The 16,342-nt window shown below is 46.8% G+C and overlaps 1 protein-coding gene across 3 annotated transcripts in view; it reads left to right on the plus strand.

The window, feature by feature from the left end:
* The first annotated feature begins 5,248 nt into the window (after window positions 1–5,248).
* Window positions 5,249–16,342, plus strand: part of NLRP3 (NLR family pyrin domain containing 3) — a 32,558-nt gene continuing 21,464 nt past the window's right edge. Inside the window, exons 1-5 of one of the 3 annotated variants that reach the window (XM_025396933.1) lie at window positions 5,249–5,286; window positions 7,573–7,634; window positions 8,103–8,423; window positions 13,009–13,128; window positions 13,625–15,374. In XM_025396933.1, coding sequence (XP_025252718.1) covers window positions 8,141–8,423; window positions 13,009–13,128; window positions 13,625–15,374 — 2,153 coding nt within the window. In that variant the 5' untranslated portion in view covers window positions 5,249–5,286; window positions 7,573–7,634; window positions 8,103–8,140. Of the gene's footprint in view, window positions 5,287–7,396; window positions 8,424–13,008; window positions 13,129–13,624; window positions 15,375–16,342 lie in introns of those variants that run through there. The other 2 variants (XM_025396949.1, XM_025396940.1) reach the window with 2 other exon arrangements.

The following is a 16,342-nucleotide window of genomic DNA, read 5'->3' on the forward strand; positions in this document are numbered from 1 at the left end:
TATTTTTTTTTTTTCCTCTCTACAATAATGTATTGTAGATCAGGTATTGTTTTATTTGAACCTCACAGGAAAGCTGAGGTGAGGGTCACAGGCAAGGAGTCGGGCCACTGGAGTGGTTGCAGCATTAAATGGAGAGTAAAGCAGCAAAGGCTGGAAACCTCATCCACTTCTCATGAACTTCTCACTGCCCGGAGTGACTGATGTCCTTACATAACTGCAGCCAGTTCACCAGCTGCATGATTGACAGTGGCTTAATTGACAATTGCCAAAACCTGGAAACAGCCCAAATGTCCTTTGCCTAGGGAATGGAAAACCAAATTGTGGCCTATCCATCCCATGAAATACTTTACTGCAGTAAAAAGGAATGATCTACTGATCTGAATCTCACATGCCTCGTATGAAGTGAGCGGACTCGCTCACCAAAGGCTGCACACTGTTTATGTGACACTGTGGAAAAGACAGTGCTTTAGCAGGTGGAGAAAGTGGGGCTGCGGGTGGGGACAGAGGCTGACTATGCGACAGCACAGTGGGTGGGGACAGAGGCTGCACAGGGAACGTGTGCAGCTGATGCAGGTGCTCTGTGTCTTGGTTGTGGTGGTGGGTAGGTAGCTATATGCTTGTAAGTGCTCACAGGCCTGTGCATGAAAAAGGTGTGAATATTTATTTTGTTGTGCATATTTAAGGTGTATAACATGGCGGTTTGATATACATAGTGAAATGATTGCTGCAGTCAAGCAAACTAACATGAGTTAACACAGCCACCATCTCACATAATAATCTTTATTGTGTGTGATGAAAACATCTTAAATCTCTCTTAACAAATTTCAGGTTTATAATATTTTTAACTGTTGTTCCCACACTGTTTGTTAGATCTCTCGGCTTATTTATCCTACATAACCGAAATTTTGTACCTTTTGACTGTCATTTTATTTCCTTTACCCCTGGTAACTCTCTGTTTCTATATATTCAACTTTATTTTTTTTTGAGACAGGGTCTCGGTCTGTCGCTCAGGCTGGAGTGCAGTACTGTGATCTCGGCTCACTGCAGCCTCAACCTCCCAGACTCAAGCAATCCTCCCACCTCAGCCTCCCAGCCTCCCAAGTACCTGGGGTGACAGGTGCACACCACTGCACCCGGCTTCCTTCCCTCCCTCCCTCCCTCCCTCCCTTCCTCTTTCTTTCTTTCTTTCTTTCTTTCTTTCTTTCTTTCTTTCTTTCTTTCTTTCTTTCTTTCTCTCTCTCTCTTTCTTTTCTTTCTTTCTTTCCTTTCTCTCTCTCTATTTCTCTTTCTCTTTCTTTCCTTTCTTCCTTCTTTCTTTCTCTCCTTCCTTCCTTCCTTCCTTTCTCTCTCTCTTTCTTTCTTTCTTTTTCTTTCTTTCTCTTTCCTTCTTTCCTTCCTTCCTTCCTTTCTTCTCCTTCCTTCCTTCCTTCCTTCCTTCCTTCCTTCCTTCCTTCCTTCCTTCCTTCCTTCCTTCCCTTCCTTCCCTCCCTCCCTTCCCTCCCTTCCCTCCCTTCCCTCCCTTCCCTTCCCTTCCCTTCCCTCCTTTCAGATGAAGCCTCACTATGTTGCCCAGGCTGGTCTCTAGCTCTTGGGCTCAACTGATTCACCCACCTCAGCCTCCCAAAGTGCTGGGATTACAGGTGTGAGGCACCACTCCTGGCCTAACTTTTTTTTTTTAAGATTCCACATATAAGTGAGATCATACAGTGTTTGTCTTTCTGTGCCTGGCTTGTTATGCTTTGTGTAATGTCCACCGGGTTCATTCATGTGGCAAATGGCAGAGTCTCAATTTTTAATACTAACTAGTATTGTATTGTGTATATGTGCCCTAAACTCTTTATTTATTAATCTGTCAACAGACACCTGGGTTGTGTGCCTATCTGGACCATGGTGAATAATGCTGCTATGAACATAGGTGCACAGATGTCTTTGTGAGGTGGTGATTTTATTTCCTTTGGATATACACTCAGAAGAAGGATTACTGGGTCATATGGCAGTTCTATTTTTAATTTCTTTAGGAACCTCCTTATTGTTTTCCGCAACGGCTGCACCAATCTGCATTCTCAGCAGCAGTGTGCAAGGATTCCCTGTTCTTCATGCCCTAGTCAACGTTTGTCTCTTGTTGTTTTGATAATAGCCATCCTAATAGGTTTGAGGTGGCACCTCATTGTGGGTTTGGTTTGCATATCCCTGATGATTAGTGATGTTGAGCACTTTTTTGTATACATGTTGGCCATTTTTGTTTCTTCTTTGGAGAAATGTCTATTCAGGTCATTTCTTCGTTTTAAAAATCAGATTATTTGTTTTCTGCTATTGAGTTGTGTGAATTGCTTACATATTTTGGATATTAACTACTTACCTGATATATGGCTTAAAAATATTTTCTTCCAATTTGTTGGCTGCCTTTTCACTCTGTTGATTGTTTCTTTTGCTGTACAGGAGCTTTTTAGTTTGATGTATTCCCACTTATTTATCTTTACTTTTGTTCCTTTGCTTTTGGTGAGACATTAAAAATATCCATGCCAAGGCTAATATCAAGAAGTTTTTCTCCTCTGTTTTCTATTTTTTATTTTTAGTTTTTAATTTGTTTAGAGATTGGGTCTCATTCTGTCACCCAGGCTGGAATGCAGTGGAGTCATTACAGCTCACTGTTACCTCAAATTCCTGGGCTCAAGTGACCTTCTTGTCTTGGCGTCCTGAGTAGCTGGGCTACAGGTGCACACCACCATGCCTGGATAAACTTGTTTTTATTTTGTAGAGACAAAGTCTCACTATGTTGCCCAGGCTGATCGTGAACTTCTGGCCTACCGTGATCCTCCTGCTTCAGCCTCCCAGAGTGCTGGGATTACAGGCATGAGCCACCCTGCCTGGCTTCTTCTCGTAAAACTTCTAGGAGTTTTACAGTTTTAGATCTTATGTTTAGATCTTTAATCCATTTTGGGTTGGTATTTGTATGTGTCAGCTTTTATTCTTTTGCACGTGGAAATCCAGTTTTACCAAAACCTTTATCTTTTAAAATCTTATATTTTTCTTGATTTTTTTTTCCTGTTTTTTTTTTTTTTTCACACTTCTATAGCCAACATCTTTATTGAAGAGATTGTCCTTTCCCCATTATGTCTTCTTGGTGACCTTGTCAAAGAATTAGTTGACTGCGTATACTTGAGTTTATTTCTGTTCCATTGGTCTATGGGTCTGTTTTTATAAAGGCATGGATTTTTATTGCATATGAATTATACCTAAATTAACTTGACTAAACAAACAAGAACAAAAAGATCCCGGGTTCAGCCAATGAGCTCTTTTTTTTTTTTTGAAATGGACTCTTGCTCTTGTCACCCAGGCTGGAGTGCAGTGGCACGATCTCAGCTCACTGCAGCCTCCACCTCTCAGGTTCAAGTGATTCTCCTACCTCAGCTTCCTGAGTAGCTGGGATTACAGGTGCCAGCCACCATGCCCAGATATATATATATGTGTGTGTGTGTGTATATATATATTTTCTATATATATATAGAAATATATATATTTTTTTCTATATATATATAGAAATATATATATTTCTCTCTCTCTCTCTCTCTCTCTATATATATATATATATTTTGTATTTTTATTAGAGATGGGGTTTCGCCATGTTGGCCAGGCTGGTCTCGAACTCCTGACCTTGTGATCTGCCTGCCTTGGCCTCCCAAAGTGCTGGGATTATGGGCATGAGCCACTGCGCCCAGCCTGAGCTCCTTTCTTTTGGAGCATATTTGGTCTGCTTTCTCTCTAGCTTCAGCACCTGAAGTTTTTGCTGCTCCTGCCCCGGCCCCGGCCCTGAATGACACCTTCATCTGGTTCACGGAGACTCAGGTCTGCTCTCATGCCCCTGAGCAGGACTAGATGCCTCTCTCATCCTGTAGGGCATTCTCTCTGCAATTCTGTAGAAAGGTGGTGGTCATCGGAACCAACTGCTTGTTCTAGCTTCTCTGTGCCAGGCTCTGTTTTAAAGGCCTCACGTTTAGCCATTCACTCAGTGTTTTCTGACAGCCTTCTAGGATAGGTGCCATTATTATTTTTTTTTTTTTTTGAGACGGAGTCTCGCTGTGTCGCCCAGGCTGGAGTGCAGTGGCCGGATCTCAGCTCACTGCAAGCTCCGCCTCCCGGGTTTTTACGCCATTCTCCTGCCTCAGCCTCCCGAGTAGCCGGGACTACAGGCGCCTGCCACCTCGCCCGGCTAGTTTTTCGTATTTTTTAGTAGAGATGGGGTTTCACCATGTTAGCCAGGATGGTCTCGAACTCCTGACCTCGTGATCCGCCCGTCTCGGCCTCCCAAAGTGCTGGGATTACACGCTTGAGCCACCGCGCCCGGCCGATAGGTGCCATTATTTGGGCTGGTGTAGTGCTTGGTCAAATGCAGCATAATGAAGGAATCAAGGAGGGAACAATTCCAAGCAAAGCCACTTGTTCACCCATCCTGAGTCTAGGAGATTTGGAAGATCTAAAGAAGTAGCAGGCGATTATTGTCACCATTTTACAGATATAGGCACAGAGAGACCCAGTTATTTGCTGACATCCCTCCACTGAACTGGGTGCTCATCCTTGTCACTCACCCAGAGGCTCACCCACCAAGCTCTGTTGAACTTGTGCCTTTGCCGGGCTGTGATCCTGTGGCTGTCTCATGGAGCTGCAGAGTAGGTCTGTGTGTGTCTCTTCTCAGGCTACTAAAGGTGAGGCTTTGTGTGCATGCCTGGCACATACCAGCCATTCCATAAGTGTTAGTGGAACAGGTGAGTCAATAAGTCAGGGAGTAAAATTTGTGCTTTAAAAGTAGAACATGATGGAGAGAACTTGTACTGCCTTCCAGCCACCTTGCTGTGAGAGGACAGGTCATGGGCTCTGGAGTTTGAAGGCTGGGTCAGGTCATGCTCTGGATTCTTTACTTGCTCACATGGCATGTCCTTAGTTTCACTTCCCTCGCTGTCAGTGGAGCTGTTGCAGCGGGCAGTGTCAGAGGCAACATCCATTTAGCGCTGCCAATTCGACCCCCATCCCCATCTTATACTGGCCTCCCACCCTGCTTCTGTGGGGTGCCTCAGAGGAGAGTAAGGTGAACCCAACTATGCAACCGAGACACGGCTTCGACAACACTGTTGATCCCGTTTGGAAAATCCAGCTATGTGAGTAACTGTTAGTTTCTCTGCCTCTGCTATGATGTAAGTGGGGACCACATCCTTCCTGCCCCTTCTGGGGCTGTGACTGCTATAAATTCATTGCATTTCCTCTCTAGCTGTTCCTGAGGCTGGCATCTGGGTAAGTCCAACTCCGTGGGGCAGGGTAGGCGACAGGACCAGGAAAGCAGTGGGGGAGGTTGTGTTGAGAGGGCAGAACTTGTCTTGGTTAATGCACTAGCAATTTCTTCTGCTAGCCTCCAAGTTTGTGCTTCAACAACATTTCTGGAATGTTCTTTTATCATCATTTGGGCTCTACGTGTGCAAGTGCATGTGTGTGTATGTGGTGGGGGAAAGGGGAGAGGACGGGGCAGCAAGCATAGTTTACACCCATGACCTCAGCAGATTTGCCCAGTATCCTTCCCAGGGGAGAAGATGGATGGGATACATAGAAGGAAACAAACCTCCTTAAAAACCAAAGGGCAGCAGCTATTGTGCTGGTGTTAGGGTGGAAGGAGCACAGAAGAAAGGCAGAATCCTGATGCGGATTGAAGGACTGATGGGGCAGGAGCTGGGAGGGTATGCAGAGCTCATAGGGCTGTCTGGAGAGCAGTCACCTCAGGATGCACAGGGCTGGGTTTGCGGGGCTCAGGAGGCGAGGAGTAGATAGGCAGGAATGGAGATGGGACGGGAAAGATGAGTGAGTCTGGGGCGTCTTGACATTGAACTGCAGTCACAGAAATTCCAATTTGGAGAGCTCCACTGTTTTCCAGGTTCTCTCCCTCCCTTGAGTGTTATTTATGGCTTTAGGTTGAGGTGCTTTGCCAAATACAGTGTAATCAAGGGATCAAGGCGGGAACAATTTCAAACAAAGCCAGCTTGTGTGTCCAGCCAGGCTCTAGGAGATATGGAAGATCTAAAGACACAGCAGGTGATTGCTAGTTTTTGTGGAACTCAAGGTCTAGTTGGGAAGACTATGTTGGTGAACGCTGCAGTGAAATACCTGTGATAAATGCTGGGAAAGTGTGTCTTTTAGTCATCTATTTTGTTGTCTTTGTCTTTGTCTGACTGAAACAAGGGATAGAAGACATGTTCTCACATCTCTGGTCAAAATCCTGGCTCTGTTCCTTCCTGGCTCCAAGCCCCTCGGCAGGCTTCTTAGGCCCCCTAAGACTCAGTTTATGCATCTATAAAATTGGGTTAGGGGGCCGGGCGCGGTGGCTCAAGCCTGTAATCCCAGCACTTTGGGAGGCCGAGACGGGCGGATCACGAGGTCAGGAGATCGAGACCATCCTGGCCGACACGGTGAAACCCCGTCTCTACTAAAAAATACAGAAAACTAGCCGGGCGAGGTGGCGGGCGCCTGTAGTCCCAGCTACTCGGGAGGCTGAGGCAGGAGAATGGCGTGAACCCGGGAGGCGGAGCTTGCAGTGAGCTGAGATCCGGCCACTGCACTCCAGCCTGGGCGGCAGAGCGAGACTCCGTCTCAAAAAAAAAAAAAAAAAAAAAAAAAAAAAAAAAAAAAAAAATTGGGTTAGGGATAGATGCACCTCACAGAGCTCTGTGCAGGTTAGATGGGGAAAACCAGTGAGCGCCTAGCCTGTGGAAAGCTCTAAATTAATGTGAATTATAATGATAATTGCAGATTTTGCAAGGAGACATTAAATAGATGTATGTTTTTATTTATTTTATTTTATTTTTTGAGACGGAGTTTTGCTCTTATTGCCCAGGCTGGAGTGCAGTGGCGTGATCTTGGCTTATCGCAACCTCAGCCTCCCGGATTGAAGCGATTCTCCTGCCTCAGCCTCCCGAGTAGCTGGGATTATAGGTGCCTGGTACCATGCCCAGCTAATTTTTGTATTTTTAGTAGAGACAGCGTTTCTCCATGTTGGTCAGGCTGATCTCCAACTCCTGACCTCAGGTGATCCGCCCACCTTGGCCTCCCAAAGTGCTGGGATTACAGGGATGCATGTTTTTATTATTCTCCGTTATGCACTCCCAGCTTCATCTTACTTCAATCCACTGGTTGATAGAAGTGCAGTCAAAGACCGTCCCCTCCTCTGCAAGCTTTTATGTTCTCTCTCCTCTCTCCCTAGCCATGTCCTGCTCTGCTATCAACACAGTTCCTCACCTCCTGGCCTTCTCCTTCTATTGTCTCTCATCCCTCTTCCCTCATGAAAACAGAAGCAAAGAGCTAGAGCCTTCAGTTTGGAGGAACTGAGAACATTCTCTTCTGCTTTCTCATTTTATAGCTGAGGAAACTGAAGTGGAGGAATAGTGAAGAGTTTGTCCAATGTTGTAGCCCCATAATCAACGGGACAAAAGTTTTCTTGCTGATGTGTCAAGATGGCATCATGAACTGGTTGTTCACCGTAAACTGTAATACAATCCTGTTTATGGACTTGTTTACATATTTTTCCCTCCATAGGGAAGCCTTTCTTCCATGGCTCAGAACACACTCCTGGATCGAGCCAACAGGAGAACTTTCTGGTAAGCATTTGGCTGATTTTTTTTTTTTTTTGAGGTGGAGTCTCCCTGTGTCACCCAGGCTGGAGTGCAGTGGCGTGATCTTGGCTCACTGTAACCTCCACTTCCTGGGTTCAATCAGTTGTCCTACCTCAACTTCCTGAGTAGCTGGGATTACAGGCACCCACCACCACACCCAGCTAATTTTTGTATTTTTAGTAGAGACGCAGTTTTGCCATGTTGGCCAAGCTGGTCTTGAACACCTCAGCTCAGGTGATCTGCCTACCTCGGCCTCCCAAAGTGCTGGGATTCCAGATGTGAGCCACTGTGCCTGGCCTTTGCTAACTTTTCAAAATTAAAGATTATGACTTGTTACAGTCATGTGACATTTTTTTCTGTCTGTTTGCTGAGTTTTTGATAATTTATCTCTCTCAAAGTGGAGACTTTAAAAAAGACTCATCCGTATGCCGTGTTCACTGCCTGGTATCTTAGTGAGGACTGAAGCCTAAGGACCCTGAGAACGGCTGCAGATGAAGATGGCAAGCACTCGCTGCAAGCTGGCCAGGTACCTGGAGGACCTGGAGGATGTGGACTTGAAGAAATTTAAGATGCACTTAGAGGACTATCCTCCTCAGAAGGGCTGCATCTCCCTACCGAGGGGTCAGACGGAGAAGGCAGACCATGTGGATCTAGCCACGCTAATGATTGACTTCAATGGGGAGGAGAAGGCGTGGGCCATGGCTGTGTGGATCTTTGCTGCGATCAACAGGAGAGACCTTTATGAGAAAGCAAAAAGAGATGAGCCGAAGTGGGGTGAGTGGAAGGAAGACTTTAAAAAAAATTGTGGCAAAGTGCACATCATGTACAATTTTCCACCTTAATTTTTTTTTTTTTTTTTTTTTTTTTTGAGATGGAGTTGCTCTTGTTGCCCAGGCTGGAATGTGGTGGCGTGATCTTGGCTCACTGCAACTTCCACCTCCCGGGTTCAAGCGATTCTCCTGCCTCAGCCTCCCATGTAGCTGGGACTACAGGCGTTGCGCCTCCACGCCTGGCTAATTTTGTATTTTTAATAGAGATGGGGTTTCTCCATGTTGCTCAGGCTGGTCTCAAACTCCCGACCTCAGGTGATCCGCCTGCCTCGGCCTCGCAAAATATTGGGATTATATGTGTGAGCCAATGCGCCTGGCCTTAATAATTTTTAAATGTACAGTTTAGTAGTGTTAGGTGCACTCACATTGTGCAACCAATCTCCAGAACTGTTTTCATCTTGCAAAACTAAAACTCCTCACCCGTTGGGCAGTAATTCCCCCTTGCCTCATTCTCCCAGCCCTGGTAACCGCCTTTCTATTTGCCATCTCTGTGAATCTTACTACTCTGGGTACCTTATATAAGTGGAAACATACAGCATTTTTTCCTTTATGAGTAGTTGATTTCACTCAGCATAATGTCCTCAGGGTTCAACTATGTTGTATCATGTGTCAGAATTCCCTTCCTTCAAAAAGACTGTATAAATACTCCATGGTACGCATATACCAAATTTTGTTTAGTTATCTGTTGATGGACACCTGGATTACTTCTACCTTTTTGTTATTGTTAATGCTGTTATGAGTGTCGGTGCACAAATATCTCTTCAAGACCCTGCTTTGAATTCTTTGGGGTGTATACTGAGAAGTGAAATTTCTGAATCATATGGTAATTCTGTTTGATATTTTGAGGAACTGCTTTACTGTTTTAGATACCATCTGTGCCATTTCCCACCAATAGCACACAAGGGTTCCAATTTCTTCATATCCTAAGAACACATGTTATTTTTATTTATTTTTCCTTTTTTATAGTAGCCATTCTAATGAGTGTGAGGTGGTATCTCACTGTAGTTTTGATTTCCATTCCCCTAATGATAAGTGATGCTGAGCACCTTTTCATATGCTTGTTGGCCATTTATAGAGCTTCTTCAGAGAAAGTTCTGTTCAAGTTCTTTTCTCATTTTCAGATCAGGTTTGGTTTTTGTTGTTGTCTTGTAGGAGTTCTTCATATATTCTAGATATTAACCCCATGTCAGATATATGATTTACAAATATTTTCTCCCATTCTGTGGGTTGTCTTTTCATTCTGTTAACTGTGTCCTTTGATGCACGGAAGTTTGTGTGTGTGTGTATGTGTGTGTGTGTGTGTGTGTGTGTGTATATATATATATATATTTTATTATTATTTTTTTAAAATAATTTCTTGGCCAGGCGTGGTGGCTCATGCCTGTAATTCCAGCACTTTGTGAGGCTGAGGTGGGTGGATCACCTGAGGTCAGGAGTTCAACACCAGCCTGGCCAACATGGCAAAACCCCATCTCTACTAAAATACAAAAACAATTAGCCGGGCGTGGTGGTGGGAGCCTGTAATCCCAGCTACTCAGGAGGCTGGCCTGAGGTAGGAGAATCGCTTGAACCCGGGGAGTGGAGGTTGCAGTGAGCTGAGATTGCACCACTGCACTCCAGCCTGGGCTAAAGAGCAAGACTCCGTTTCAAAAAATAAAAATTTCTTGTATTGTCTTGGTTTCTTCCTCTTTTCCCCTCTCATGGTAGTGCTATGAGAAGGTGGAGGCAAACTGTTTGTTTTCTCTAACTCCTTTAAAAAGCCAGTGCAGATTGTACCTACCCCCTGGGCACCTGCCATGATTAGCTCCTCTTTATCCGAATCTCAGCAGTGCCTGGACCTACCTCCAGTTCTCCATCCAGCTCCTCAGATCACATGTTTTGTCCAGTGTCTGCTGTGTGGTCAGCAGGCTTGGGCCTCTGCTTCCTGTGGCCCAGAGGGCAGCCTCTCTCCTCGAAGAACTGTGGAGTTTGTGGCAGAAGCTGTTCCTTTCACCATCGCTTTGGGAATTGGAATGTGAAAGAAATTCTCTTAATCCCCATGTACACATTGAGGATAAGGTTCTTTCTTTTGTCTTGTGTCCTAGGCAAAGGCAGGGCTCAGAGAAGGGCAGGGTGTTGCAGGATGATGATGTGGAGCCAGTAGTGATGGGAAGGAGGAGTAACAATGAGTCAGTGGATAGGGAGACACACGTTAAGACAGGCAGCAGTGTGGGTGTAATGACACCGGGGAAACAGACAGGCGTGTGCAGCCGGCGGAGATCAGAAACCGACTTCCGCAGTGACTCTCACCTGTAGTCCCAGCTACTCAGGAGGCTAAGGCGGGAGGATTGCTTGAGCCCAGGAGTTCAAACCCGGCGTGAGCAACATAGTGAGACCTCATCTCCGAATAAATAAATAAAGCAATTATCATTGTGTCAGTACTTATATACTCACATACCCAAATGAAAGTGTCATAATCACAACTGTAGAAGTACTTTGCTAAGCAGTTTTTATGGATTTTGTGGCACATTCAAGAACCCCATGAAATAGCTTCTGGTTTTATCCCTCCTGCAAGTGAATGAAGTGAAGCTGGAAGAGATTCTGACTGGCCCATGGCTTCTTTCTAGCCATACCCAGAGCTGGGGTAAAAAGCAGGACGTGGCCGGGCGCGGTGGCTCAAGCCTGTAATCCCAGCACTTTGGGAGGCCGAGACGGGCGGATCACGAGGTCAGGAGATCGAGACCATCCTGGCTAACACGGTGAAACCCTGTCTCTACTAAACACATACAAAAAACTAGCCGGGCGAGGTGGCGGGCGCCTGTAGTCCCAGCTACTCGGGAGGCTGAGGCAGGAGAATGGCGGGAACCCGGGAGGCGGAGCTTGCAGTGAGCTGAGACCCGGCCACAGCACTCCAGCCTGGGTGACAGAGCAAGACTCCGTCTCAAAAAAAAAAAAAAAAAAAAAAAAAAAAAAAAAAAAAAAAAAAGCAGGACGTGCCTTTGATCAAAGCCCAGCTCTTAACCACTATACCATCTGAGCTTCCATGTCTGGATTTTGAGGCAGAGAAGTTATAACTAGGGTCAGAAGTTTGTTTGTTTGTTTCCTGGGGTGGGGTTAGGTTTCAGGTAATAGACTTTGGCTAATCTACTGTGCTGGCTCATACCCGAGTCCCAGTTACTCAGGTACTGAAGTAGGTGGATCACTTGAGCTCAGGAGTTCCAGGCTGGAGTGAGCTGTGACTCTGCCACTGCCCTCCAGCCTAGGGGACAAAGCAAGACTCTGTCTCTTAAAAAAATAAAAATAAAAATAATAAGGTTTTGGTTTTGGCTTAGATTGTTTGGATTTTGTTTTGTGACATGGTTACCAATACCTTTCTTTACTTTCAGAATAAGTAGACAGCTGTCACAGGTCTTTTATGGGCTGGGTACGGTAGCTCATGCCTGTAATCCCAGCACTTCAGGAGGCCAAGGTGGGAGGATTGCTTGAGCCCAAGAGTTTGAGACCAGCCTGGGCAACATAGTGAGAACCTGTATCTACAAAAAATGCAAAAATTAATTGGGCGTGGTGGCATGTGTCAATAGTCCCAGCTGTTCCGGAGGCTGAGGTGGGAGGATCACTTGAGCCTAGGAGGTTGAGGCTTCAGTGAGCTGTGATTGTGTCATTGTACTCCAGCCTGGGCAATAGAGTGAGGCCCTGTCTCAAAAAAAAAAAAACATTTATGTTCCTCATAGATTCCTGCCCACCTGAAGTTATCTGTCTTATGTATTTCCCCTAGTGACTGACTCTTGTTTTACCTAACCTGAATTTCTCCTATAGAATGCCTTCTTAGGATGTGCTATCTAGTGACTGTTTGGGTTTGTGATTCTCAACACAGATGCATGTTGGAATCACCTGGAGCTTTCAGTATGTAACGGCTCCTGGGCCTCACCTCAGAGGGACTGAAAAAAAAACCTCTGGGAATGGAGTCCTGGAGTCCGTATTTCTAAATTTAAATCCTGGGTGATTCTAACGCCAGCCAGGATGCCCAGCCGCCGGATTAGGCATGGAACAGACTGGCCATTCTCACTCTAGAAGAACCAGACATCTCGACTTGACAATAGAAGATGTGTGTGAAATGGATTGCAGGGAACTGGGGTCAGGGAAGGGTGACCTTTCTTAGTCCACGGCCACGCTGGGGATGTAGGAGAGCTTGGAGATGCCCTCACAATCAGGCTGCCAGGGTCAGGCAAAAGCAAACGAGGGTAAAAGAAACTTAGCCTGCTTCACACGTTTGCTGATTGATTTCCGGGCCTGCGGAAGAGATTCTGAGACTGGGGACAGTGGGGACGCGTGCTTGGCAGGTGGACAGCAGAAGTTGTTTTGAGACTAGGAGTGCAGAAATGCTCCCAACTAGACTTTTGGCTGGACACCTGTCCTCTGCAACTCAGAGCCATGTTTTGATTTGGGGGATGTTTGGGGTCTCTTCTCTCATGCCAAATATTAGGCCAGGTTTCAGTTGCATCCTCTGTGATAATAGTTCTGGGTTTTTACACCTTTTTTTTCCCTTTTAGGTTCAGATAATGCACATGTTTCTAATCCCACCGTGATATGCCAGGAAGACAGCATTGAAGAGGAGTGGATGGGTTTACTGGAGTGCCTTTCCAGAATCTCTATTTGTAAAAAGAAGAAAGGTAAGCACCTGGGGTGGTGCTTCTAGTTGAGCTTTAAGGCCTGGTTCAGGAGGCTCTGCGAAGCCGAGCAGCGGGGTGACTTGGCCACACTATAGGCTCCTGCTCTTTAGGATGCAAAGGCCTGTCTCAGGAAATCCATTGTCAGTTGAAGAAACACATTCATGTTTGTGTGGCTCTTGCAGTCCCAGAGCCAGCAGGGGTGATTAGGCATTTCAAGTTTGATAAGGTGTGGGATGCAGATTGTTTAAAGGAATAAGATTGATTCAAAGAATCTTTGGGCTGGTGGCTACACATACAGACAGGCCTTCTGCTCAACTGTGTATCTGAAAAAGTTGACACCAGAGATTCTTGGCAGCTTTCCCACCCAGGGGAGAGAAGCTGCACCTTCCATTTCTCCATTCCGGTTACCACTCGCTTCCGACGACAGGCCCCTGTTGAGAGCGCATCTCAGGTAGATGTGTGTGGCCTTTCCCCCAACTTCCTGTCTTTGCCGTAGATTACTGTAAGAAGTACAGAAAGTACGTGAGAAGCAGATTCCAGTGCATTGAAGACAGGAATGCCCGTCTGGGTGAAAGTGTGAGCCTCAACAAACGCTACACACGACTGCGCCTCATCAAGGAGCACCGGAGCCAGCAGGAGAGGGAGCACGAGCTTCTGGCCATCGGCAAGACCAAGACGTGGGAGAGCCCCGTGAGTCCCATTAAGATGGAGTTGCTGTTTGACCCCGATGATGAGCACTCTGAGCCTGTGCACACCGTGGTGTTCCAGGGAGCGGCAGGGATTGGGAAAACAATCCTGGCCAGGAAGATTATGTTGGACTGGGCGTCGGGAACACTCTACCAAGACAGGTTTGACTATCTGTTCTATATCCACTGTCGGGAGGTGAGCCTTGTGACACAGAGGAGCCTGGGGGACCTGATCATGAGCTGCTGCCCTGACCCAAACCCACCCATCCGCAAGATCGTGAGCAAGCCTTCCAGAATCCTCTTCCTCATGGACGGCTTTGACGAGCTGCAAGGTGCCTTTGACGAGCACATAGGACCGCTCTGCACTGACTGGCAGAAGGCCGAGCGGGGAGACATTCTCCTGAGCAGCCTCATCAGAAAGAAGCTCCTTCCCGAGGCCTCTCTGCTCATCACCACGAGACCTGTGGCCCTGGAGAAACTGCAGCACTTGCTGGACCATCCTCGGCATGTGGAGATCCTGGGTTTCTCCGAGGCCAAAAGGAAAGAATACTTCTTCAAGTACTTCTCTGATGAGGCCCAAGCCAGGGCAGCCTTCAGTCTGATTCAGGAGAATGAGGTCCTCTTCACCATGTGCTTCATCCCCCTGGTCTGCTGGATCGTGTGCACTGGACTGAAACAGCAGATGGAGAGTGGCAAGAGCCTTGCCCAGACATCCAAGACCACCACTGCGGTGTATACCTTCTTCCTTTCCAGTTTGCTGCAGCCCCGGGGAGGGAGCCAGGAGCACCGCCTCTGCGCCCACCTCTGGGGGCTCTGCTCTTTGGCTGCAGATGGAATCTGGAACCAGAAAATCCTATTTGAGGAGTCTGACCTCAGGAATCATGGGCTGCAGAAGGCGGATGTGTCTGCTTTCCTGAGGATGAACCTGTTCCAGAAGGAAGTGGACTGTGAGAAGTTCTACAGCTTCATCCACATGACTTTCCAGGAGTTCTTTGCTGCCATGTACTACCTGCTGGAAGAGGAAAAGGAAGGAAGGACCAACGTTCCGGGGAGTTGTTTGAAGCTTCCCAGCCGAGATGTGACAGTCCTTCTGGAAAACTATGGCAAATTCGAAAAGGGGTATTTGATTTTTGTTGTACGTTTCCTCTTTGGCCTGGTAAACCAGGAGAGGACCTGCTACTTGGAGAAGAAATTAAGTTGCAAGATCTCTCAGCAAATCAGGCTGGAGCTGTTGAAATGGATTGAAGTGAAAGCCAAAGCCAAGAAGCTGCAGATCCAGCCCAGCCAGCTGGAATTGTTCTACTGTTTGTACGAGATGCAGGAGGAGGACTTCGTGCAAAGGGCCATGGACTATTTCCCCAAGATTGAGATCAATCTCTCCACCAGAATGGACCACGTGGTTTCTTCCTTTTGCATTGAGAACTGTCATCGGGTGGAGTCACTTTCCCTGGGGTTTCTCCATAACATGCCCAAGGAGGAAGAAGAGGAAGAAAAGGAAGGCCGATACCTTGATATGGTACAGTGTGTCCTCCCAGGTTCTCATGCTGCCTGTTCCCACAGGTAAGGAAACTCGGCTTCCAGCTACTTCCTCCTGCTTCCTCGCTAGCTTCTTCTTGGCACGTGCCTCCTCTCATCTCTTTTCAACTGTCTTCCAAATACAGTTGCCACAGCTACATAATGCCACCACCATCTGTTTTAGACCCCTTGATGAGCAAAGACTGACGTATGGTAGGTGGATATATGGGATGAGGAAAAAACAATAAAACAAGGAACAAATGTTTGGGAAATGCCAGTTTAGCACAAGGTAGGATTGCCTACAAATGTTTGTCAACTGAAACTGCTTGTAAGCTACTTGGAGTGCTAGTGCCTAAGAGTCAGTCAATGTCTGTGGGGCAGAACAATGCCAGAGAGCCTGTGTCCCAGGAGCACAGGGGATAGAGGGCCTCAGAGCGGGAGGCTGGGGAGAGGTTTCTTAGAAACGTGCAATCTAAGCCTGCCTTGAAGGAATGGTGGAACCTGGCTGCATAGAGAAGAAATGAAAGGAATTCTGGCACTGAAGACTGGTGTGAGCCAAGTCAGGAATGCAGTCTGAGAAAAAGTGTGTGCAGGTGACAGTGGAGAGAGACACAGTGTCCTTGGGGAAAAACACGGTGAAGGTAAATCAAGGGAAATAGAGCAGAAACGTCGAGACCCTCCGTCTAGGCCCCCATGTTGCTCTGCACTGGGCTGTGGCCGAAAGCCCGTTTTCGGGGCTGTTCACACGCTTGCTGGGTGGTTGGAAGCTAGTGGCCAAGTCTGTGCAATGAAGTGGTTGAGTCACCTGACTTCTGAGTCCCTTCTGGGTTTATCATTCAGTGCCTCCTGCAGAAGGACCACCCACAGTGGTTGTAGGAAGGTGGCCACCCTGTAGTGATGTGTGAGTTTAACCTGGATAGAAGATACTAGACATGGGGCACAGTTAAGGGAAACAGGAGGCTCAGCGCTTCCACGGGCAGCAGTGAGTTTCAGCTTTCTCGATCCCTTGACAT

This window comes from Theropithecus gelada, chromosome 1, assembly GCF_003255815.1.
Source record: "Theropithecus gelada isolate Dixy chromosome 1, Tgel_1.0, whole genome shotgun sequence".
NCBI lineage: Eukaryota > Metazoa > Chordata > Mammalia > Primates > Cercopithecidae > Theropithecus > Theropithecus gelada.